Source organism: Oryzias latipes, chromosome 13 (genome assembly GCF_053564925.1).
Source record: "Oryzias latipes strain Hd-rR chromosome 13, Olatipes_Hd-rR_3.1".
NCBI lineage: Eukaryota > Metazoa > Chordata > Actinopteri > Beloniformes > Adrianichthyidae > Oryzias > Oryzias latipes.
In genome coordinates, this window is record NC_136249.1 from 2,307,794 (window position 1) to 2,332,462 (window position 24,669).

Here is a 24,669-nt window from a genome sequence, read left to right on the forward strand (position 1 = left end):
CACAGTGACGTCCCCTCACCCTCCCCACCAAGGGGCCCTAAATGTCTAAGGTGCGGTTAAAATTGGCGGGTAGGGTGCTAGGAGGACATCCGCTGCTTGCTGGCAGTGATGTCCAAGCACCCCCCCTACCAAGGGCCCTACATGTCTAAGGTGCAAATAAAACCGAAAGAGGGGGGGCCCACTCCATACGGCAACCATAGGAGGGGGGCCACTGCCTAGTAAACACCCCCCCAAGGCTCATCGCAGGCTAAGCCCCCCACCCCCTCACCCTATTATGAGGTCATATGAGGAAGGGGGTAAGTTGGGGACAGCTGATAGACTGTCCCCCGGTGGTCAAACAGCTGTCCCCCGCAATTTGATTTGTCAAATTCAAATCAAATTGCTAAACAGCACTCCTTGGTGTAATGTCGTCGGGGCTGTCCTTCGTGTGTCGAAGTTGACTGTGTTGAGTTTGAGGATTAAAAATGACAGGCTCTCATGTGGTCTGCTAGTCCAGCACGGGATCTGCAGAAGCGATCACATGTCAAGCATTTGAAATCGGTTGAAGTTGCTACGGAGTGACGCCGGTAATGTGCCTGTTGGTATTCACGTTGGCGTTGGTCCTCAATGGTTATAATGGCTTCCTTTAAAGTTGCACGCCATTTGGATTTTTGTATGGCTTCTTCTTCCCAGTTGTAGTGTGGGATGCCTGCTCTCTTCATGTGTCGCTTTAGCACATCTTTATAGCGTAGTTTCTGTCCACCGCGGCTCCTTTTTCCTTGAGAAAGTTCTGAGTAGAATACTGCTTTGGGTAATCTATTGTTGGGCATCCGACACACGTGCCCTGCCCATCGAAGTTGTGCAGATGTTATTAGGGCATCAACGCTAACTGTGTTGGCACGTCTCAAAACCTCAACATCTGGGATACGATCTTGCCACTTGATGTTGAGAATGAAGCGAAGGTGGCGAAGCTGAAGTCGTGTTAGAGCCTTGATATGTCTGCGGTAGAGTGTGGTGCACTCAATGGAGTATAGCAAACAGGGGATGACTGCGGCTGCATATACCTTCACTTTGGTACTAGTACTGATGTCATGGCAATTCCACAGTCTCTTTTGTAGTGCACCATAGGCCTTAGTGGCAGAAAGTATTCTCCGTTCCACTTCCAGATCAGCTGAGTTTGAGTTAGTTTAGGTACTGCCCAGGTAAGAAAAACTCTCTGTTGACTTCAGTGGTTCATCATGGATCATAATCGTCTCTGGGTGTTTCTTGGATAATGTGGGAGGCTGATACAGTAGTTTGGTCTTAGAGATATTAATCTTCAATCCAAACATCTCAGCTGCAGAGGAAAAGCGATCTACAATCTGTTGCATATCAGATGCGTTACTAGCTACAAGGGCTGAGTCATCAGCATAAAGTAGTTCTCTGACACACATCTCCTGTGTCTTAGTGTGGGCACGAAGACGGGCGAGGTTGAAAAGTTTACCATCAGTTCTTGTGCGGATGAAGACACCCTTGTTTGGGCCTTCTTTCATAGTATCCAGTACAGCTGTAAGATATAGAGAGGAGAGGGTTGGTGCCAGTACACAGCCTTGCTTCACGCCATGGTTAACTGGAAAGGTGTCACTGGGTTCACCACCAACTGAAACCTGTGCCCTCATTCCATCATGAAATTGCCTAATAATGTTGACAAGCTTGACTGGGCAACCATAGGTTTCAAGGACCTTCCATAGAGTTGTACGATTGACTGTATCGAAAGCCTTTGTAAAATCTACAAAGACTATATAAAGTGGTTGGTGCTGCTCTGCTGCCTTCTCCTGCAGCTGTCTCAGAGTGAAAATCATGTCTGAAGTGGAACGACCAGCCCGGAAACCACACTGAGACTCAGGAAGTACTTCTTCAGCAATGGTCTTTAATCTATTCAGGACAATCTTTGCAAGCACTTTTCCAGGTGTAATGCATGCTCATTTGCATAGCATCACGCTTTCTGTGTGTCAAAATTCAAACTGAAATGCAAACTGTCAGGCTCTCATCAGGGCGGGGCTTACCACCTCCATAGACTTGCTAAATCCCGCCTCCACTTCCTTTGCCCGGCCAAGAGTTCCTGGTCAGACCATTCTCTTACCCTATTGGCAGATTGATCTGCTCATTTAAAGAAAATCTGTCAATATGGTCAGAATTTCTTTGAACTTGTCCAACAGCAGAACGATGAGAGCTAAAGGCCTCTTCTGTTGGACAGATTTTACAGTTACAACAGGGGGTTAGGAATTATCTGACACACAAGTGTATGTTTGAATAAACCCCTTTTGTAATTTAGGCTATACCTTATTTTAAAATAATTATATTTGTATCCTTTCTTTGTCGTACCAGACAGAAAAAAAGAAGAGGGAAGAAGAGAGAGGGGTGTTGGAAGTTTACCATCATTGCTTTGAGGTATAAATGTTAGTCAAAAGGGGTGGGGCTTGTCCACACACACACTCAAATGTTACAAACATACCTGTTGGGTCCAAAAAAGTGTTTATATGCAAGCATGTCAACATCTACACAATACAACTACAGTTTACAAGCACTTACTTATGCCTACACATCAACACATGTAGAGCATTTCAATGTGTCACGCTTAGTATTTGTGCAAAGGTGAGCTGACACCTGTGCTCAGGTGAGTGCTTCTGTTCAGCCTATGTGGATGATGGAATGTAAAAAGGGGTAGGGTGCCTGCCTAAGTCGTGAAGTCAGAGACTCAGTTCTTTCTAAGATACTTGAACTTTGGGCTGACATTTTTTCCAAGCTGATATGATCAAACAGCTGATTTCTGTAATGACTTACATTCATATTTGTCTTGTTTTTCCAGTTTATAAATGCTAATCCTTCTGAGTCGATGGCACTCATGTCACCAAGCACGCAAAGTGACGGTGAAGCCGTGATTAAAACCTTAAGCCAGACTGATAGATCAGCACATAGAGAGCCTGGACAGGTGTGCAGAACAGGTGTTTTACTATCGCAGTAAATTATTTACCTTTTATCTACTTTAAATCACTATATGTAGGGAAATGTATTTGTAAAAACAAAACATTTTTGTAGTTTTCCTGACCTAAATGTTGTAAGATTGATGTTAAATACATTCAGAGAACCTAAAGATGAGTCCCAGCACCAGGACATTTTCTACAGAGATGGACTCATATGCAGAAACACTCATCCAAATTCTAATATTCTTATTCACGTTAAACTAAAATAACGTGCAATATCTACATTTTTGTATGTAAAGTGTTTGCTGGATCTGTTTTTTTTTCCACAGTTTAAAAAAAAAAATAGGATACATTTTAGATTAAAGATTCTTCCAGCTACATCCCATAAAAATGATGATTTTGGATGAAAGCTTTAATAAATATTTTTTCTAAAGAACAGAAAAAACCTTTCTCTCAAGAGAGAGACGACCAATTCTTTAAAATTAAAAGACGTTTACAAAAATGTCCAACATTATAGTGAGCACCCTCCCATCACTGGAGACTCTAAAATCCTTTAAAGCTAACTGGGTTTGTTATGCCTTTATAAATAAGCAACAGACTACGCTGCAAAATAATAGATTTATGTTGTACTGATAAGAAAAAGACGGGTAATTCAAAGATTGTAATAATTTTAGCTACAGAAAACATGAGAGGAAAAGCAAGCGCCAGTGTTTCAGGAAGACATGCAAGTGTTCCCCAGAGCAGCCGTGTTATGTAACTTTAATGGGGTTAATTTAAATATTAAAGCACCAACATGTTATAATTACTGTTTATCTGAGTAAAGACCATATTTTTAGTTATGTCAGAGCCTTCAGTAAAAATGCACTTGTTGAAAATCCCACATCTCTCTTTCATTTTTGTGGGAATCAGAGGTGAAGAGAATTTCTGAAAGCCTCTGCACAGTCGGCTTGTTTTTGTGAAACCTATTTTTTATTTGCCTGGTGAAAAATTTAAATTTGTGTACTTGGATTGATGTACTGTTTTAAGGGAGCACGCTGTAAAGTTCTCGTGGCGTGTTACTGCGCAGAAAGCAGCCTCACCTCTCTGGATCTTTCCTCACTAAGAACTCAGTGTGGGGCCCCCCCACTCTCAGAGACAGATGTTAAGCCAGAGCTCGGCCATCAGCTCCAACTATAATGAGAACTCAAGGGGTTCAAGCTCCACACACACACACACACACACACACACACACACACACACACACAAGCAAACATACACATTTCTCCATGCAAAAACACACCAAAACACCTTTCTGTGCAATTCTATGAACAAATCTCATACAGATACACAAACAACTTGAAGAGCAAACCATTGAACAAGTGGGAGAGTTTGAATAGTGAGCCATAGCTCACATCATAACAGTGATATGTTGGTTACAAAGAAGGGTGATCTTCAAACAAAAGTATGTAACCCTTGTGCTATTTTAGATGACCCCCCCCTTCCATTGATGTGTTCTTCCTACCATGACAAAGGTGGATAAAGGTGGAAAGATTTCATGTAATCCATGGACACCAGTGAAGATCACAAATCATTAAAGAAAAAAGGTTCAGAGCACTGTCTAGTGGGTCTAGATGACCCAAGTCCCAATGGTAAAGTGCCTAGGATAGCACAAGGGTTACCCACATATGAACATACATGTTTGTATGTATGTGTTTGTTCAATATAAGGACGTATGATTTTTCCCATTTGAGTTCCACAAAAAATGTCCAAAGGTTTTTATCTTTTTTTTTATCTATTCAACATGGGACAATTATAGAATGTATGTTTCAACATTGACCAAAGAATCTAGTCTGTCCTGCCAAAAAAATGTGCTGTTTAAATAATAAATGGTGTATGCTAATACAGCGCTATACTACCTTCCTCCAAGGCCCAAAGCGCTTTACAGTCACAGTCCCAATCAGCCATGCAAAGACACATTCACACACTCCGCTGTCAAACAGTGGCACCAACCACCAGAGGCAAAGCGGGGTTCAGTGCCTGACCTAAGGACACTTTGACACATGGGCAGGCAGGGTGGGAACTGAGGCCAACTGCTCTACCTAAGAACCAAGAGAACAAGCTTTATATTCAATATGCAGTTTTCAGGCAGATAACAAACAGAATTAGTAATGACATGTGAAGTCACTCTAGAAAGAAGGAATTGAACAGTTAGTGTGACAGTGTGATTACAGACTTAATTCAGCTCCAGTGGCTCTAGACCTGTTCCACTATCTGATGCTGTTGGCCCAGATTAGACCTAAGACTGTAGGATTTGGACACCTGAAACAGTTCTGCAACATCTTGTTGAAAACAATAGATCTATACTTCTTAATGATGTAACATGTGATGTTGTTTTTCTTTTTGTAGATTGACTTTGGTTCTACATTTTTTGAGTTACATTTCATCTGCCTGACCAGACTAGTATCTAGAGTTTACCACCAGATATCTCTTCCAAGTTCCACTCCAAAATCTTGAAGCTGGAGACAGAACACAGATTGCTGAAGCCCGTTTGGGTCTTATCTGGTACCGGTGCAGATCCGTTACATTTGAAAAGGTGCCGCTGCTGAATCGGTATTGGGACCTGTCCTTTTTTTTTTGTTTTTATTGGTGATCGAATAAAGGAAAAAAACTTTTGCCAAAAATATGCAAATGTGAGGAAACAGCATCACAGGTTCCTGCAGAGCCTGAATGTGTTTATTAAATGTGAATAGTATCCTAACCCGCACCACGTGGATGAAGAATTAGTATTTCTATATTAATGCTTTTGATGCTCATAGCTTGGTTGTTATATGAATGTTTTTTTATTTTGTCAATATAGAAAAAACCCTCTTAACTAAATGTAACCCAGCCTTTGGATGCACACACCACATCCTCTTCCCCAGGCCTCTGCTCTGTGTTGTTTGTGTGTTGGTGGGGGGGACATGGATTCTGATCTGTAGCTGCACTTACAGCACTAGCCGACAACATGAAGGGAAGTGATCAAAGGCAGGCAGTGGAGCGGACAGAAGATTGACATGACAAGGATCCATGGCAGCAATGCTTTCTGTTTGACTCCCAAAATTTGACGCCCAAAATGCCAAAGAGGGGATTCATGCAGGTGCTGTGACATCAGGGGCGGGTCTATATGTTTGCTAAATGTTACTTATCTTTTTTACAGCAGAATGTAACACCCCAAATTGTTTGAGGAATCCTGAACAAGTTGTGGAAGTGACCAAAGCAACTGTTGTCTCCGGTCAAACACTCAATCGTCGTTAGTGTCTGGTCAACTTGCTGCAGACCACCAAACTGGGAGGATGCTGCATTTCACAGAGGTGTTCCGGCTCACCAGTGATCAGTTAATCAACTGGAAGGAATTGACAGAACCTCATCTCACACCCACCTCACAGTCTTTGAACCATTGGTTCCACTTCCAACTGGTTTTCTATGAACAGTTTCAGTGACCTTTGATGTGTAACAGCACTTTTTGATATATATATTATCAATCATTTAAAGGGTGCATTTATTTATCACAAGGCATGATAAGAACCAATGATATATTTTTGCTTTTCATAAGGGAAACCACAGAACGGAAAGAGGCTGCTTGTTTTAAAGCTATGCACCAAATGAGGCATAGGAAACCAAGAATGCCACTAGAATTCCGCTTGTTGACAGAATATCTTGCATGTTTTTGCATCAGTGTCATCATTGCTTTAGGGGAGCTTTCGCCTCGATAAAGCACAGCTCAACAAAAGTCAACAAAAAAGAGCTCCCATGAGCACAAAATGAAAACACACGTTAATTTTTGTGTCCTTAAACAACTGCCCTTCTAAATGGAAAAAAAATAGTGTGGAATATAATCGCAAAGAGAGAGGATGGAGACAGATCCTGAGGGAGGGAAATAACACCGTGTTAAACCGTGGCTAAGCCTTGCTGTAGGCAATTACCTTCACGTTAATGCTACACCAGGAAGAACCCAGCAGGAGCATGGCAGAAGATGAGAACGATGGACTGAAGGAACAAAGAACAAAAAGCAGGGAGATTATGGTCGAGATATTATTGACTGACAGATTAGACAAAGGAAAACAAGAAGGAATCATAGCTGAAAATTAGATCGAGGCAGATTAATCAGAAAAAGAACATGGGAGGAGTGAGAGGATGCAAAGCAGTGGGAGGCAGAGATACACAATGACCCAGATCCTCCTCCCGGTAACACAGTGGGAGGCAACTCCCTGGCTGCCGTCTGCGGCAAGATCAGAGCACAGGAGGAAGAGATTCAACACAAAAATATGAGCTGAAGCCCTGTGACACCTGGTCTAAATCACGACAAAGATGTGGGCACATGCGAGTTTGGAGATCTGTGGCATTCATTTTAGAGCGGCGAGAATGCGTGTTTGGTGCTCCTGGTACCAACAGTGGTTCTGTTATCCATGGAACAAAGGAGGCCCTGAGTGTCCAGTTAAAAAAAGGAAACAGCTCAGCAGAGAGTTCATTCCCCTTTGGGTGAGACCTGGACCTGTGAACACACACACCCATGCACACACGTGTGAACGCGTTTACTGGTTTTAAGGTGGTGCCTCAGGAAACGGCCAAGCACCTTACCGGTAACGTGCATGTGTGTGTGTGTGTGTGTGTGTTTGTGTGTGTACATCAGTGGCCTACATAGAGCAGGAGGATAGCACTGCTGCATCTGTAACAAGCCTTCTTTGCTTGTACTTGTTCAAAACCTCCAGTGTGCTTGTGTTTGTGCAAACATTTCACTATAGATGTCACGGAATGATGGTCTTTGTCTTTAATGACTGTTCTTCCTGTTTTGAGATGGGGATTTTTCCGTGATGCTGTACACACAGACACACACAAACATAAACACACACATGGTATGCAGACATCTATGTAAAAACTCCACAAAGCTGCAGATTGGTGGATCACTGCGGCCACATTCCTTCAGCGGGTGGAAAAGACAGAACAGCCTGGGAGAGATCAAATTTGGCCTTTAGCCAGATTCTCTCCACACACTGACACACACGTGCACGCGTACGCACACACAAGCTCACCTGCTTTTGAAGATTTTTTAATGATCAAGGTTGGCTGTATTGGCATCAAGGTGATAGTTCCCTAGCAACCATAGTTGTTTTTTCTTTTTTTTTCACATTTGCAGCTGATAAATGTCTTTTTCTAATAACATGACTCACAAAGCTTTACTACACCCGTGATATTCAGGCCTGCCAGTAGATATAGGGCAGCACTATTATTTTGACATATACTTTATACTAAAAAAAAATCCAAACAAGGAAACAACTTGATATCTTATGACTTTAAACACATATTAAAGACATTTTTTTTTTTTTTTTTTCCGGTTCTGGGTTACAGCACGGATGCGTGTGGCTCTCAGCAGCTAAACAATTATCTTCAAGTGACTTAAAAGTTGATTTTCTCCAAAAGAAAGAGAGCATGGCCCCTAAGAAAAACCAGGACTACGAAGACCTTAGAAAGATTCTTGATTATATCAAAGATACGTTGTATCCTTTCATGGAGCAAGTGACCGCTAAGCTAGCTACTCTCATGGAGCTAATGGAAGACTTCCGGAGGCTCCGGACTCAAAACAAGCAAAGAGAAAACCGGGTCGACATTCTGGAGAAAAGACTGGACGACGAAGAACAACAAGTAAGGATGAATAATGTCATTCTCACTGGAGTACCCATCAAACCCCGGGCTAAGCTAAATGCAGCTGGAGCTAGCATTGCTAATGCTAATAGCGCTAGCATTGCTAGCAGTTTCTCTGAAACGGGGAGCGATGGAGAGTCTGTGGAACACCAAGTGGAATCATTTATCATGCCTAAAGGGATTTCCCTGGATCTAAATACAATGGAGACCTGCCACCGCTCCCCAGGAGAAAGGAGACGGATAAACCAGCGATTCTCATCAGGTTTGTGAATCAAAAACACAAGCTAGCTCTGATGAACCAAAGGAAGAATCTGAAGGGATCTGCTGTTTATCTGAACGACCATCTGACCAGAAGGAATGCTGAAATCTCCAAACATGCACGGCTTCTCAGGAAGCATAAGCAGATTGAGAACACTTGGGTTAAAGGCTGCAGGGCTTACGTCAAACCACTCGGTCCAGAGGACCGATCCAAGGTTCTGGTTGTGAACACCATGAAGGACTTTGAGAAGTGCTTGGTCACGGACGTCTGAGCCAACATGCAGTAATAAATCAAAGAGCCAAATCATTTCAAGAAATATGACGCCTGGATTCATTACTTTCTCCAAAAGTCTGAAATGACCCTGATTTTCAGCAAAGTTCTGACCTGCAGACAATTTGACCTCAACTTACAGCTGATATCATCTGAAGAAGGAAATGGACCTGAATCTAATGTCTGCAGACATAACAGTGAAGAAAACTATTAACTCTGTTTGTACTTAGAAGAACGGCTGTTAATCAGCAGAAGAAGAAATGCCAACCTTGGACAATCGACAGAATATGGCCCCTTTTTTTATCTTATTTTACTTCACAGCATTATTTTATTATAAAAAAGAATAAAACAAATGATTAATCAATTATTGAAAACGGTTAAATTGATTGATTTCTAATTATATTACTTCACTTGCTCCAACAAATTGAAAAATTGATTCATGATTTTTCCAAATGTAATTTTGCACATATTTTAACTTTGATACTTGAGCAATTATTGCTATGAAGATTTTTGAGACACTGTTATGTCTATTTTACGGATATAGTATAATTTTTAATCATATAAATGACTTTTATAAGTAACATAATCTGCATATATTTCGAATAACTGATCTGCATTTACCATGTTGATTTCTAAATAAGTTATTTTTACATAATAATTAATTATTTTATCTTTGTCATGTGCTTTATTAATACTTAATTAATTCTTAATTCTGTCTGATAAATGTTATGAACCGGATATTGATAAATCATGTAATAAAATGGTTATAGTATAACGGGGTGGGATTATATAAGTTTGCTTCCTTCCACTCCATTCAAGCAATATTTATTAATATGTCTAATTATCCTAAGTTTGATTCGTCATTGTATGAATGGATAACTGATTATTGTATTGTTTTTGTGTATTATTCTTATTTGATTGCTTGAAATAAACCATTTCAAATCAAATTAAAAAAACACATATTAATAAAGTCAAGTATGGCCATCAGTCTAACATAAACAATGAAAATGTTTTTGTGCATGTTTTTAAGAGTTTGTTCTGTTCTGCTTTTAATTCATGTTATGCAGGGCTGGCCAACAAGCTGGCTTTTCTCACCATCATTGATGCCAGAAGTTTGTTAGTAGTCCTTTTATTTAAAAGAGAACAGAAAGTTATACTAGAAGTATTACACCCTCTGTAGTTTGTCTCCCTGAACATATTCTGGAAGTCAGCTGACCTTTAAGGTCACAGAACTCTTTCAGCCGTCCTCACAGATGATTCAATAAAGCTTGCACCAGAAAGGAATCCTGCTCTCTGAAGTATCACATACTAGTGTGCAACAGGTAAAAAAACAGACTTATAAAACAAACGTTCCTGTGAAGATGCTAGCTCTACCCTTGTTAGTCACCGCTACACATCAGTCCGTTAGCATATTCACAATAAGACCCAAACTTGTTTGGGAAAATAAATAAAAAAATAGACCGATATTTTGACAGAGCGCCGTACCTCTTGAAATCATTTTGACATTAGTAAGCACAACCAGAATTCATCCATACATAAGGCGCTTCAGATTATAGGGGGGATTGCTGTTTTTTCTAGACAGAATTAAGGCTTTTAAATGGGCCTTACAGAGCGAAAAAGACGGGTTCTGATGTCAACATGACCACTTTGTGCTCATCCCAGGAGTGGTTTTTATAAAAATGTTTTCAAATCTAAGTAAGCAATGTATGTTTGTGTTTATGGATAAGAAAACCATCTCAGCAAGAATGCCCTAATGTTGTTTTTACGGCTCTCCTCTCTATTCAGCTATTCAACATTTCCTGTAGACTGAAGCAGGTTCGCAAAGACAGAATGTACAAATTCAAAAAAGGGGTAATTTATCTTCTAAATGATTCCTTAAATCATAGATTTTTCCTAAAGAACTTTCTCTTTATCCTTCATAATGTCACCATATTTACTCCTCACTTTGAAACAAAATGTTAAAAACATTTCCACTTCATGGCTATTGCTTAGATGATGCATCTCATCTGTCAGGATGTGGCCATCTTAAGCCTTCAATAGGTCCTTGAGAAGTTCCAGCCCTTCCAGGATCAATGTTCACCATGGAATGCAAATGTTCCGTCATGCTGGGACAAGAATGAGTGAAAAGGCTAAATCTCCCTGCAAATCTGCCTTCAGCACCATGGACAGCTACCCTGATGCAGCTTCTCGTCGAGTGTTATTGACGAAGGACAGCAGCAGGGTTTGGGTTTGTGTCTGAATGTGAAATGTACGCCTGCTGTCCTTGTGGAAAGTACTTATGCAAAAAAATTTTTCTTGAACTTCAACATCCATAAATAAGCAGTAGAATAACCATCTACAATAATAGAATTCAAGCCATTCAAAGGCCAACTTCAAAGAAGACTGAGAAGACGTGTGGTGTTTTTAACATGTTGTTGTGGCATTTGTCTGATGATGGAGGACACATTTGTAAGCGCAACATTTTTTTCTTTTTGGGGGGCTGTACGGTGGGGCAGTGGTTAGCACTCTTGCCTCACAGCAAGAAGATCCTGGTTCAAGTCCCAGCTGGGGCACCTGAAGAACATTCTGCATGGAGTTTGCATATTCTCCCTGTGCATACATGGATTTCTCCTGGGACTCCAGCTCCCTCCCACCATCCAAATACACATCTGATGGGCTAATTGGTTACTCTAAATTGTTTTTTAGTGTCATTGTGGGCCCGCGTCAGACTGGTGACCTGTCCAGGGTGTACTCTGCCTTCGCCCACAAGTGGCCGGAAAGGCAGCCTAGAAGAAGATTGGAAACATTCACTGTTTTGGTTACAAGCCAAACATCCAAGCTCCACCAGCCAAATTAGATTTCTAATAACCAAAAATTTCTCTGGAAAATGAATTTGTGTGTTAGAAAAAAAAAACTAACGTTACTGCATGTTAAATTAGGAAGGACAGTACCGCATAAAGGAACTCCATACTTCTGTGTTGAAAGATACTATTTATCCGTGGAAACATGAAAGGCTTCTGTAATCCAAGAGAAACTTTGCAAAGACAAAAAGCGACAGTTGAACTTGACTGACTTGCGGATGCATGCTTATAGTGGAAAACAAGACGCCCTGTTCTCTAAAGACAAGAAAAGGCAGTGATAGATTTGAAAAGTCGCCTGTTAACAACCACAATACTGAGCAAATATTGTCTAAACAAAGAAAAATGAAAAGTAAAGTCATATTGCACAGAAAACTAAAAGCATTCATAAACACAAAGAAGTTGCGGGGCATGGAGGTGCAGAGCCTGTGATTTATGCCTCTAATGCTGCAGGAGCTGGTCACCTTAAACTGACTATGAAAACATGGAAATGTTCTCTGTAACAAAGCCTAGCAAGATCAAACAAGGGCTCCATAGTGTGATCATGCAGCACAAACATGATTCTGGGCAAGATAATGTTACAAAGATATATTTACGTTATTGGGAAGCTGCAGCATCAAGGAGAAGGTCACACAAAACAAACACCACAAAAGATAAAAGTGGAGCAGCATTGCAAAGACAAGCAGCAGAGAAAGTTGAAGGAAAGGCGCTGAAATCTTGAAATATTGTAAAGCTGAAGACTCTATTCTGATATATGAAAGACTTGATCATTGTTATAGAATTCCGTCACCAACCCCAATTATCAATTCCACCTTAGCACTTCTATGAAATAAAAGATAACAGGACTGTTATCGTTGAAGTTAGCTATGCTAATTTTCTCCTCTGGCCTTTGTTTACATTTCCATTAGCTCAAAGCACCAAAAAGCTCACGCTAACATTAGTGTAGCAAAAAAAAGAGGTAAGCAAAATCAGATCTAGCCAAATTTGAGACAGATTCCAGCTCAGATAAGGAAAATGAAGGCGTAAAAGTATCTGTCTGCAGGTGGATGCTTCAGATTTGTCCCCCCCCCCCCACGGCAATGACTGTCATGAGTCTGAGCTTTTTCAAACATCCAGTTTTCATCTGAAATAATCTACTTTATAAATGTCTTCTATTATGAGAAAAATGTTGCAAGAATATGTAAAAAAAACTAAAACACCATTTTCATTGGAGGGGATCTGTCCGTCTTCTATGTCGCTACAGCAAATCATCCACCTCCATGTAATCCTAAGACTCTGCATCCTCCTCACTAACACCAACCACCTCATGTCCTTGACTACAGTCATAGACATCAGGTTTTCTCCAGTCGTATTCCCTGGTACCTCCAACCTCAGCATCCTGTAACCAATAGAATCACTGTCCAAACATCTCCATCTGCTTCCCTGCATTTATCTGTTCCTCGGATGGATTCCCTCCTCATCCAACCCGGTCCAAAAGAGAACCTCAACATCTTCATCTCTGCTACCTCTTTTTCTCAGAGACACTGTCTCTAAAACATCAACATAATTGGTCTCTTGGGGGAGCTGTGGCACAGAGGTAGAGCGGTTGACCTATGTGCGGAAGGTTGTTCCCACTCTTCTTGCCCTGTTAAAGTGTCCACGGGTACGACACTGAACCCCAGCAGCTCTCCCACCATCAGTGTGTGAATGGGTGAATGTATAGAGCATTGGACCATATTGGTTAAATCTTCCCCATACTAGGGTTGTACAGTGGGGCAGTGGTTAGCGCTCTTGCCTCACAGCAAGAAGGTTTAAGTCCCTGAACCAGAACACCAATGGGGGACCTTTCTGTGTGGAGATGGCATGTTCTCTCCGTGCATGAGTGGGTTTTTTCCGGGGACTCCAGCTTCCTCCCACCGTCCAAAAACATGCTTCATAGGTCCATTGGTCACTCTAAATTGTCCATAGGTGTGAATGTGCACGTGTGTGTGATTGTGGCCCTGTGACAGACTGGCGACCTGTCCAGGATGTCCCCTGCCTTCACAGAAGAGTGGCTGGGATAGGCTCCAGCAACCCTGTGACCCCAGACGGGAACAAAACAGAAGAAGATGAATGAATGAATCTTCCCCACACTGTCTCACTACAGTCTCTACACCACAAGGGGGCGCAGTGCAGTGCTTTATTTTGCCATAGCACAGCCGGTAAGTTTGATATTTCAGACAAATTGTGCATTTTGTGATATAAAAAGCAAATTTGGCCTTTATGTATCTTAGGATCAGAAAAACATATTAGCCACAAATAAAAAAAAAATCACAAAAATATTTGTTACGAAAATATACTTTTTCAATTTGCCCCACGTCTAAACACTATGGACTGTTCATGCACAAAATGGCGTTTTTTAGCTTGAGGGGGACCTACAGAACACGATTATTATATACTATTATACTATTATATATACTACAGTTAAACATACTATGTATATATATATATTACAAAATCTTTCTTGTGGTTAATGTGCTTTTCTGAAAGAGGGGATGGTTCATCCATGCCGAATGTGGTGCTTGTGGAAGAAAATGCACAATTACCAGTGCCAGTCCCAAGTCCGGGTGTGTCAGCAGGGACATCCCACGTAAAACTAAAGCCAGTTCAATCATGTGAATTGTTGTCTTGTTTTCATGAATGGCTTTTTTACACAGGAATTTCTGCCAGCTACGGCACAGCTTGTGAAGAACAAGCATATGGAATGACAACTGTTGTTTTTGCAGGAGAATGGACAGATTAATTGAAACTGAGCACTGACAGGAAAAACAGTCATAGAAGAGACGAGCACTTAACACAATCATCAAGAAAAAATCACACAGGGACCACTTGTGTGGCACATATTTGTGTGTTTTGCTCATCTCAGTTGTTTGCCTCTGTTTTTTAGGGGAATGTGCTCCAATAAATAACATAACAATTATTCTAAGATTAATATGTGCACCAGCAGCCCAATACCCGTGGATGATCATTAACCTTGCAAACTATTAGCAAATACATGGTGCTGGTGGTTTTAATGGGCTCGTGTGTGCAGACTGACAATGAGGGATGTGTGATGCTGCTTGCAGTACAGAAATGAGCAGCTTAATGCTCACATGGAGCTGACCTGACTGTCCTGCAGTCAAAATGCAGCACACTGAAAATTTCATCTAGTGTTTCTGTAACACACGGTTCCTTTAGAGAACATTTTAGATACAGCACAGTATCTGGTTGATTTGAAAAGGGTCTTGTTGGCTGGACTAAAAGGACTGAAAGCATAAAAAGTCTGCCTTAAGGGTAACAAAGACATTTAAAAATCTCTACAGCTGCTTCAAGAAATTATGATTACCATAACATTATATTTTGTTTGTTTAATTCATTTTATTTCAATTTTATTTATATACCCCCAACATTACAACAGGGCAGCAGTGGCTCAGGTGGTAGAGCAGGTCGTCCAATGACCGAAGAGTCGGTGGTTCAATCCCCGCTTCCCCCAGCCAGCTGGGTATTATTATTAGTCGTCTCAATGGGCTTCATACAGGTAATTGTATAATAAACATGCAATCAAAAGGATCATAAATGCATAGAATTCAATAGGATAATACTAAACTAAACTAAACAGACTAAACTAAACTAACATTCCTGCCCTCAGACCCCCCTTTCTCTGTAAGGAAAATCTCCTAAAAAAACAAATTCCATAAAAAATGTAGAAACCTCAGGGGTGTCCACATGAAGGAGGGATCCTACCCCAGGACGGACAGGTGATTTACCAGAACTCTTAGAGAAGAATTAACTTATCTAAATCTACAACTACATATATAAAGTCCAGCAGACGAGCTTCATCCAGATGGAGTTGGGGGACGGCTGGACGGTTAGATTAGTCGCTGGTTTAGCCATAAAGTATTTATGACTGTTTTCTTAGTGCTTCTGTATTATTCTTTTAACTTGAATTAATTTAAAATATTTCCTGAAGAAACTTCCTTAACTAGCTTTGGTCAAAATGCTAGAATAAAATGTCACAAAATTTGACAAACAATCACAAGACGATGTGAGTGGGACTTCATACCACATTCACAGCAGCCCGTGAGGGAAGTGGAACCAACAATCCATGCCGTGTTTGACAAAGCTTTCTGCTCTGAAAGCACTGTAACAGCTTTGCCCCGTTCACCTGTAGCAAATTTAGCGTGAAGTGAGTCTGAATGAAAACATAGTTGGAGAAGTGAGTCAACTCTGACCTTGACCTGTGAAGGAACAGTGCTTGGACCATCTGAAGAGCTCCCTGAGGCCCCAAACACACAGGGATTACTGGGTCATGTCTGGACTTCTGGTTGCCACAAAACAGAATCTCAGCCAATAGTGATTGGCTGAGGAAAGTGAGACGGATGGATGTTTTGCACACATAAAGGCTAGATGCCCTCTTTCATGTCCTCTGCTGCTCTGTATCTGCAGCCACTTGAAAAATGTGAAGTCGACTGAGATTGCCAAACTTGTTAGGGTACAAGATTCATGATAGTTCTGCAACTTTCCAACCCTCCTGCTATGTTCTGTGTGTGATCACTGCCTCTGAGGTCAGCCGGTGGAGAGGGACAGGTCAGAAAAGGAGTGAGCGTGCCCCCCCTTTGCCACTCGTTACAGAGCGGTGAGTGTGTGTGTCATCCTCTGAAAAGTGGCAGACAAGTCCACTGGTGAGAATAAACTAGAGTTAAGTGGTTGGAAAGCAGGAACACACAGCTCGGAGAGACAAAGAAAGCGGACGGAGGACTCTGGAAGATCCAGAAGAGCTCTCACAGCTAATCGACACGGTTAGAGTCAGGCTGGATACTTACGTCGACCTTTCAAGGCTGATTACCAACAGAAAGTGGATGTAAAAGGCCGTACCACTGCATGACGCACACAGACACAATAATGATGTAAAGGTGAAGGGACGACTTAACCTGAACACCTGAAAGTCAGAGAATCTGATGATTAAGGTTTTACATAACAAAGTAAAAAGTCCCATTTACCATTGTAAATCATTCTCTAATGAACATTTTTCAAAACGAATATTTGAATACTTTGGTGGATTCGTTTGATAACAGGGACACAAGTAAAGAACAGAATAAGCTCTAATGTGTTAGAGACCCACTCCAATCCTCTCTGGAGCGATCTTAATAAAGTTCCCAGAGGTCTTTTAATGACTGAATCTTCCACTCTATAAGACCGTTTAAAAACTCTTTTCAAAAAGCGGCACTTAACTTAAAAAAATGAGGTAATCTGTCACACCTAATATTTTTGCATTTACTGAATGTAAATACACAGTTTGTCACTTTGGTGCCCTGCTCTCCTTTACAAAAGTTGTATTTCTAAAAGTAAAGTAAAGCGCATTAAAGGCACATGGCATCACTTTTAACTTCAACCTACATTCTTCAGACCAGTGTGTGCTACTGGTTCTGAGACCCAAATGCAAGTTCTGCAGGACCGCGTGTTTGCTCCTGAACTCTAGAACAAACTGTTAGCATCTATCAAAGAGGCCACCGTCTCAGCTACACTGTCCTTCCACCGCCGTGCCCTAGTATCTGTACGGAGGAGGATTAGGGCCATGGAGAAAGAAAAAAAAGTGAACAGGAAATTCTGACTTTAATCTCAGAAATATGAACTACGGAAGCCTGTGAGCTACTTCCTGCAGTTAGCTTTAGCAGCACTGTGGAGGCATACATGCTGAGTGGAGCCAAGGAAAATGTCCTCTTTCAGTTTTTTGCTGCGGGTTGAAGTTTACCAGAGGAAGCCACTGTGTTCACAGAAGATGAGTAAAAACAGATTTATTTACGCGGAATTTGTCAATAAAAGAGCCACAGACTATGCTAGCGGACATAAAACGTCTTTTTACAATGGACGTATGCTGTCAAGTATCAGGGTGAACATCTGAATTTCTCTCCACGGCCCTAAACCTCTTCTGTATATCTGCATGCTGATGTGTTTTTCTTGCTTCATTGTTTTTATACTTTATTATGTTTTGTCATTGTATTATTTTTTGGTTTGACAATGTGTGCAGCACTTTGGGCCTTCGTGGATGGTGGTGGAAGGTGCTCTGAATAAATACATTAAATGAACTAAATAGAGATTTAGTGTAGTTCTGATGTTTTATCAGAGTATTTAGATTCCTTCTGGTTAGCTCACAGTAGTAGATACATAGTCATCCCGAGCAGGGAGCTTGTGGTCCACCCAGTGTATTTTCTACATCAGAAACACAGACTGAATTTTTTCATCTGCTCCTGATTCACAACAATTTGAATAAAGAAACATTCAGAAATGCATTTTTAATCTGAATTTTCTTTATTTATATCTTCTTTTTATATCCACAGAAAAATGCTACAAGAACATGTTAGAAACACCAAAAAGATGATTTCATCAGAGTGGGTCTTTGATTACAATCAATAAGGGACACAAATGCTGAAAAAATGAGCTTTAATGTGTTTAAAGTATTTGAACAAAATCCCAGTCAACAGTTCACTAGAGTTATTTTGAAACAGAGCTTGACTGAGAGCACAACGCGTTTGCTTTCTGTCTCTAAGGCTTTAGCTGCTTAAAAGGCAGCGGTTGCTGTTGCCTAAGTTACCTCTTCTCTTTAGATGGAGGAAAAGCCGCCTCTGGCCTCTTGAAGCCAAACTGTTTTACATTGTGCACAAAAAAAAGCAAAGAAACTGCACTGTCCTGCCTGGACTGGCCTGGAAAACATGATTCCAGGCTGCTTCTCCCGCTGGAGCGGAACATCTGTCCGCCGTTGTCTGACATGTTCCTGAAAGCAGTCTTGCCGTGTTTCTCTGCACATCATAACTGGCTTCCTTCTTGGGAGATTTAGTTGCAAGTTGCAGCAGCTACATTGATCAGTGAGGCATGATGGTCTCGCCTCAGGGCCTGAAGGCTACACCCATCCAAGAGGGGTTTCCAGCCCCCGCCAAAAAAAAAGATGGGGGATTATTTTCATTAATATTAAGTTTCTTTATGTTGAGTGATGATCTAGTTTACGAGTTCTAATAAAAAAACATCTATGGCTAGTCTTTGAAGTAGTTAATATGCAAAAAAGAGCCATGAAACGCAGCTGTTTGCAAACACAGGGCTCGTCTTTTGACCCGCCCCTTTTCTGTAAAGTCAGCTGACTGAAAAATCATTCCCAGATCTGAATTATTAACTCAGCATATGTTCAATACAGATTTTAGTTTTAATTGCATTTATGATAAAAAGATAACTGCTGTGGAAACTAAGTTTATATATATAAATAGTACGTTTCCATTTTCTGTGGTTTCTTTTACTTTTCCTCATGTGTTTCATGTGTTTATACATCTGCAAAAATAAATTTTTCTTTTGTCCTTTTTTAACTTCTGACATGAGAGATGCCAAAGAAAAATCCTGATGTACCGCATGTGCAAACGGCAATAAAACCTGAATCTTGAATCTTGAATCTTGCAACCACATAAACTACGATAATCATTTCTAAAGTAACTTTAATTACAAGAGAAAAGACCATCAACTGTCAGAAAATGAACGATTATTTGCAAATCTAGGACAGTACAGGGAAAAGAAATGAATCTGCTTTTAGGAAAAAAGGTTTCACCTTCAGGAAAACTTCTGTTCCTTATCTCCTTTCTCCCTCGCTCTCCAAATCTACCTTTTCTCAGTATCTTAAAGGAAACTTGACTTTCACTCTTAATCTGGAGAAAAAGGGCCTGGCCTTGTCTTTGATCAAATCCTCTCACTCGGTCTGTGGGGCGAATCAATAAGCCTTGACAGCCTGAATATTTGCTGCCAAGTCTGGTCATCTGTGACCAATCAAATGAAGCAAACGATAAATAAAAAAGGATAAGACACCTCACAGCGGGGCGCAGTCTACTCACTCATGCTTAGGGATTATTCTACTCCCAAAACGCCATCTGAGACTTTCAGATATTGTTTCCTTTCATAAGGAATTGTCTCTGATGCTGCCGCTGAGGGTCACCCGCTCAGAGCTATCCGAGGCATTATTTGTATTCAAGTAAAAAGAAAAACATTTATAAATTCCCTGTTGGTCACAAATAACCAAAAGTTGAACTTTAAGGCAAGGACCCCCTGATTTTGCATCATCACCTGCCTTGCACCAAATCTGGTAATGAGTCCTCTTGGGATTGTAAGAACGCTCCATTTCCTGAAGCAATCTTCACAAGCTATGTGACAAGAACGCTAAACGCCGGTTCTTCAACGCATTCAGCCCACAGTGGACAAGCAGGGAGGGGCTTCTTTTTCCTTATGTACTATGTGATAGCCCCCCCTGAAAGTTGGAAGAGGCTTGGTGTGAAATGTTAAAGCAGAGTGAATCCAGACTTTTTCTTTCTCACGTCAATTCCAATCGGAAAGACTTGGTGTCACAGAATCCCAGCCTGGCACAAACTGCAAATATTCATTTCTCCTTTGAATACATTTATAACGGTTGGCACTCTTGTGATTTAAAAGGGACGCCATCTATGCGTCACCACCAAACCTGTAGAGTTCTGTCTGCTTCAATTTGCAACACGCATTCAGGCCACATGTAGAGCCTGAAAACAGTTGAAGAAACCTGCACAGCTACCTGTGAACGCCAGCGTTTTCAACACGGAAGCCCAAAACGCCATGTAAATGTTGCGAAACCATTTTCTCAATACAAGTTTTCCTCAAGATCCAAACTAAAAGCGCGACTTCTGATGTTGAACGGAGAGTTGCAGAAGCTGAGAAAAGGACTGAGCCCTGCATCCTCTGGTTGCAGCAGGCCACATGGGACTTGTGCCACGTCTTGAGTCAAAGCCCTGCTGGAGGATTTATGGAGTGCTCCCCTAATGCACTTCCTAGTTACAAAGAGAGACCATAAATCTGCCCTTTTTTCCTGTCACTCCCCTTTTTATTTGCTAATGGCAACCTCAAATGACTATTCCTCTTGGCTTTCTCCGTCCCTCATGAAAGCACTGTGCCACAAACAATTCGATACCCGGAAACGTCGCACATCGAAAGGTATAAATTCCTAGCAGTGTCTCAGTCTGTCCGACAACTTCACACCAGCTTGGCATGGCTTGTTGCCAGGAAGGCCCTTCCAGTGTCAGAACATGACACGTAACTGGTTGCGCGCTCAATAACAGAATGAAATGTAAAGTTTGCTCATCTGGATATAATAAAGCAGCAAAAAGGTTTCACCCCCAAAAGTGTCACACAGTGGGTGGCTGCATTAAAATAACACTGCGCTGGTAATGAGCTATCTAAATTCAGAGATCATATTGCTTGGAATTACACAAAAGCAGGGCTCAGGGCAGAACTGGCAAAAACTCTCCAGCTCTTTCTGCTCGGCTGCCAAAGGATTGTCGCTGTCGTGCAGCAACACGGTCGGCGGCGGGGAAATGGTTGGAGCCGCGGCGTGTATCTGTGAATGCAGTAATGCCTTTGTAAACCGCATCACCTCCTCTCTGGTTTCTGCATACTTGGCAACTGTCAAAATGTTGGCTTCAGTCTATCAGTCTCACAGCACGTGCACAAGCAAAAATACTCCTGAACACACACGGGGAATTGTCAGTGATTTAAGTCTGGTTAAACACACACACAGACAGGCAAAAAACACGCTCCTGTGCATTCTGTAGAGAGAATTCCAGGATGATTAAAGAGACTCGCTCATGCGTATGTCTCTGGAATGACACGGTGGATAACCAGGAGCACTGGCAGTTTGAAGTTATCTGGAAAACAGACTCCCGTTTTGGCACTAAGGAGGCAGATTCCCCTCCACGTGTGACACAAATCTTCTACTTCTGCTGTCATTTAGGAGGCTAAATAAAGAAGCAGATGCAGCGTTAAGAAACACCCCCACTCACAGATTCCTTTCTAGGCCTGGTCTGACACTAACTGTTAAAAGCAGCAATGGCTATTTAGCGATAGACAGCAGATAGAGGAGGTTTGGGAAGAGAACACTTGTGTGTTTCTGTGTTTTTAATTGCTCGGTACAGTAGCTCTTGGGAATCAATTTACGTATGGCATGCTTGTTTTTTTCACCTCTTTTAGCTCTGAGGTAATTAGTTTACCTCACACTTAAGCTCTAAGGAGGAACTATTACATCCTACTTCACAACAACATACTTATGTTATCTAAGGCCATTTACCTTAAATGACATTCTTCCATTCTATCCACTGACTGTACAGGAGAACTGGACCGACTGAGTGTGACGTCAGCATGGAAAGTGACTTACTTCTGGCTCCAGCCAGACGATTAGCAGGGATTGGTCCGAATCGGCCCGCGTCATCGTTTCTAAAGCAATAACTCTCGCTAACCAGAAGCGTGTTGGAAGGCCACACCCCCACCACTTGACAGTGCTCTAAACGTTTGACAAAAGGTCACATCCTTTTATCGAGGCATCTGAATGCTGTTGTTGTTCACCGTTCAGTATGTCCCATCAGGGCTCGCCACAGCCAATCAGCTTTCACTGATCTGCACAGGTTTGGCAGAGATTTTTTACGACCGATGCCCTTCCTGACACAACCACATATTTTATCCGGGCTGGGGACCGGCACAGGGAGACCCAGAGTTGGGCCCCCTTGTGGCTACTTAGTTAGGCAGTTGTGTGAAGAGTCTTGCTCAAGGACCCACACTGGATGAGGCTCATCGCGCTTCCTGGGAATCGAACCCTGATTGAATAACTTGCACTACAAAAAAAAAAAAAAGGTGAAAAAATGAGGATTATCAAAAACATGTTTTGAAAGGTATCAGATCCAAAATGGTTCTTCTGACCAATAGAATGACAGCTGTTTATTTAAGTCTGTGGGATTTAGGCTTCTTGGAGCAGGTGGGTCTTTGGAACGTGAGGATGGAAGGGTCACTCGGTCCAGTTCTCAGATACAGTCAACAGCTCTTTCATAGGTAACATAACTTCACTCCTGAGCGCAGCTCCTGGACAAATTGCTCCTTGCAGTTGCATGGCAGACAGCAGCCTGACCTCCGGTGCAGGTGACGGCCCGCAGCAGGTGTGTTAGCGAGAGGACGCAAACTCCAGCCAGCAGCACTCCGCCAGCTCATCGCAGTAATGGTGTCTTTCTGCTACAGGGTGAGACTGACAGGTGTCAGCGTGTTATTTCAAGGTGGAAAAGCCTTCCCAGGTCTACAGGGAGTCTATTAGGAAGAACCTGTTGCCGGATGTACCAGCTCACAGGGCACACTTGTCAGAACAGCCGTGCAGCAGCAGGACCGTTAAGGAAAGCAAAGCTGTGTGAGAAACCGCAGCACGTTTGTTAAATGATCCGTGTTTGAAGGTTAGAATTCTTCCTGCAAGGAAGCTGTGAATAATTTCTGCAGTTTTACAGAAAAAAGTCAGAAAAATTGTCAAATGAAATAAAAAAGTTAAATAAGTAAAAAATCTGCCAATGGGAGAAGAAAACAGTTTTACCAAGAATTGTTAGACTAGACATCTTTTCCCAGACAAAGTAAAATTATTTTGCCATTGAAAAAGTTTCCCAGTACAATTATTTTTCTGGCGAGGCAGAAATTGGAACATGTTTATCTTGAGTCAGGGGGGTTTGTAATTTCCTAAGATTCGGTTTTTGTAGACCTGCAGCTGCATGTTCAGAGCTTCAAAACTGGACTTTGCCTCAAACATCAGCTGCTCCTTAAACCAAAAGACCCACATGTCTTTTTTTATCTGAGCCTTTTACAGGATAGAGTAATGCAGAGATGTTAGGAGGAAGATATAATTAGACCTAATGCTCCTGGATGATTATATCTCAAACGCACTGTGAATCACACAGACACTTTTATTTAAAGCTGGGACCGACAAAAAAAAACTTCAAATGTCACCAGAGGTGCGCAGTTATCTGCTGATTACAGTCCGGGGGGGGGGTCAAAGAGAAGAGGCGCTGCAGGACTTTTTCTGAAGACCATCAAAACAGATCAACTGCAATCAGCAGCAATCTGCGCTGACTTATCTGTGTCAGAGGGGCATCCTTCTGCACCCCCGCGCACGCGCGCGCTGCCACGCGGAGCAAACTGCCCTTCAGCTGCCTTACCTTTGCTGTGAGCAGCGCTCAGCCCCCAGACCGCCGCGGCCAGCACGCAGACCAATCTCAGCATCTTCTCGGCGGGGGATCGAGCCCGAGGGGGTGCGCTCCGGATGCGCTCCTCCGCGTCAGGGATGCGCTCCTCTCTACGCGCTTTCCTCACAGTTCAGGGATGCGGGACGAGGCGGGCCGCGTGGAGTGGATGGAGAAGGAGCGGGTGCCCGCAGCGCACCTTGCTCCCCCTCCCCTTTTTGCGTAGCCGTGCGTCGCTCTCGCACCGCGGTTTGCGTGGACGCTCGGGACGGCGGCCAAAGTGGGTTCTGCTGAGACGGGACCGGAGAGCCGCGGGTCCACGGCGAGCCACGTCACGGGGACGAGAGAGATGGATTCAAGCACTTTCTTCTTCTTCCTCCTCCTCTCTCTCTCTCGTCTCCTCATCTCATCCCACCCTCCTCCGACTCCTCCTGTTCTGTGGAGCGTCCCAGCTCAGTCAGAGCTGCGGGCTCCTCCATGCAGGAAAGATTTAACACCGCAGAGAGCAGGAAGGAGCCTCAAGTCTCGTTATTAAACCCCAAAGAAAGAATCCCAGCAAAAAGTCCTCAGCGGGAAGTAGATTTACATTTATCCAAACACACCAGTGCGTAATTCCTCAGCAGTTCAGCCAACAAATAAAAACTCCTTTTGTCCTCCAACACCTCAAA

At 42.2% G+C, this 24,669-nt stretch overlaps 1 protein-coding gene across 1 annotated transcript in view; it reads right to left on the minus strand.

Moving 5' to 3' along the window:
• The window catches only part of LOC101159373 (calsyntenin-2), a 404,380-nt gene extending 379,924 nt beyond the window's left edge, over nt 1–24,456 (minus strand). Inside the window, exon 1 of the mRNA XM_011483059.4 lies at nt 23,978–24,456. Coding sequence (XP_011481361.1) covers nt 23,978–24,041 — 64 coding nt within the window. The 5' untranslated portion in view covers nt 24,042–24,456. The remainder of the gene's footprint in view (nt 1–23,977) is intronic.
• Nucleotides 24,457–24,669: the final 213 nt, after the last annotated feature.